General features: G+C 33.0%; 1 protein-coding gene across 1 annotated transcript in view; it reads left to right on the top strand.

Annotated features, from left to right (window-relative positions):
* The window catches only part of LOC107299359 (tetratricopeptide repeat protein 37), a gene marked incomplete at its 3' end in the record, with an annotated part of 26,844 nt that extends 25,344 nt beyond the window's left edge, over positions 1–1,500 (top strand). The window contains exons 17-18 of the mRNA XM_015828725.1: positions 485–661; positions 1,456–1,500. Of these exons, the coding sequence (XP_015684211.1) occupies positions 485–661; positions 1,456–1,500 (222 nt within the window). The remainder of the gene's footprint in view (positions 1–484; positions 662–1,455) is intronic.
* Between the last annotated feature and the right edge of the window lie 6 nt (positions 1,501–1,506).

The raw sequence follows: 1,506 nt of genomic DNA, 5'->3' as shown, positions 1-1,506 counted from the left end.
TGGTTATGAGAATAATATAAGCTAAAAAAATGTTATATAGAGAGATTATTATTATTTGTATAAATATAAAAATGCCTATATCTAATCATTTATACATTGAAAATATTAAGAATTATATTTTGGCTAAGGTTGAAGAAGGAGAATTCAAATGGGAGAAGGGGAGATCAAAGAAATGTATCATTAATTAATATATTAATTACGGAATTATCAAATTTAATTATTATTGATTGTTAATTAATTATTATTGTCCTTTTTTTCTTGTTAAAACATAAACCAAGACAACACGCTGTACACCAGGCACTAGAGATTATTACAGTTAAAAACTAATAAAATATCTATTAAAAAAAAGAAAATAAATCAGAGGTTGTAGTAGGAAAGGGGGTTTGGAGAAGATTAATTTCCTTCCACTTGAGAACCTCTGTGGAAACCTAATACTTTCTGTTCTCGATGAACTTCATTTCTAATCATTTTTTCTTTCTTTCAGGGCAGCAAAATACCGTCCAGAAGTATCCTGCCTTTGGAAGTTGCTTGGAGATGCCTGTAATTGTGTATGTGTTATTTCACCATCCAAAGTGAATGTAAAAGTTTCAGGTTTCCTTATTGGCCAGAACATGGAAAAATGTGTGCTCCAAAAAAGTGATCTGCTCAGTCTTGGGGGAAGGTAATGGACCTTATACAATCCTATAAGGGTGGGTGTGTTTGAGTGAGGGATTGCTTATTCTCCTCTGAACCTGTCCAGTCACTTCAATCAACAGGGGAGGCCCAATGAAGATTTCCAAAGTTTGCTTATCTGGCATATAGGGGAAGGACTTTCCAGATTATGGAATGCTTTTCTTTGGGAGTTACATTTGCCTTTCTGTCTCTTAATATTTTGGAAATGTCAAAAGTGCATCTTATTTATTAAGAGATTGTTATTAACAATGAATTGTTTGTTGTAACTTCATTGATTTTATGATGTTTTTTGTATTTCTTTTCATTGTTGTAAGCTCCTGGACTGCTAATGTAAGCAGAACAGTGGATTATAAATTGTTTGTTTCATACCAAAGAATGGAGCAATAATTGTTATGCCAATTTGTTAAAAATGTTAAGGGTTAAGAATAAATGTGGCCAATGACCAGTATAGCTGTAGTCAGGGACAATGAAGAAAAATAATCATGGAATATGATTATTCCAACACATCTAGTTGGAAAAAGAAATACATGGTTTGAACTGAGTTAAAGCTTTGAATTTATTAGAATTGAATGTAAAATCTCAGATTCTTTGGTAGCAAAATGGCCCCTATTTCATTACACCAGTATTGCCACACGACTAAGTGTTCTCAGTGTCTATTGGTTTGCATTGAGCAGTGTTGCTATCACACAGAAAAGTTTTGTAATCCTTGAAAGCACCCTTAAGTATATAATTCCATTTCCATCAGTTTTGCTAATGCGAGTAGTTCTCTTCATGTTTCTGCAGATGTTATGGTCGAGGACTGAAACTGATGTCTTCACCAAATACATGGTGTGA

This window comes from Protobothrops mucrosquamatus, unplaced genomic scaffold (assembly GCF_001527695.2).
Source record: "Protobothrops mucrosquamatus isolate PMUCROS unplaced genomic scaffold, P.Mucros_1.0 scaffold4820, whole genome shotgun sequence".
Classification (NCBI taxonomy): Eukaryota; Metazoa; Chordata; class Lepidosauria; order Squamata; family Viperidae; genus Protobothrops; species Protobothrops mucrosquamatus.
Note: the sequence above shows the minus strand (reverse complement) of the source record. Positions and strands in the feature narration are given on the sequence as shown.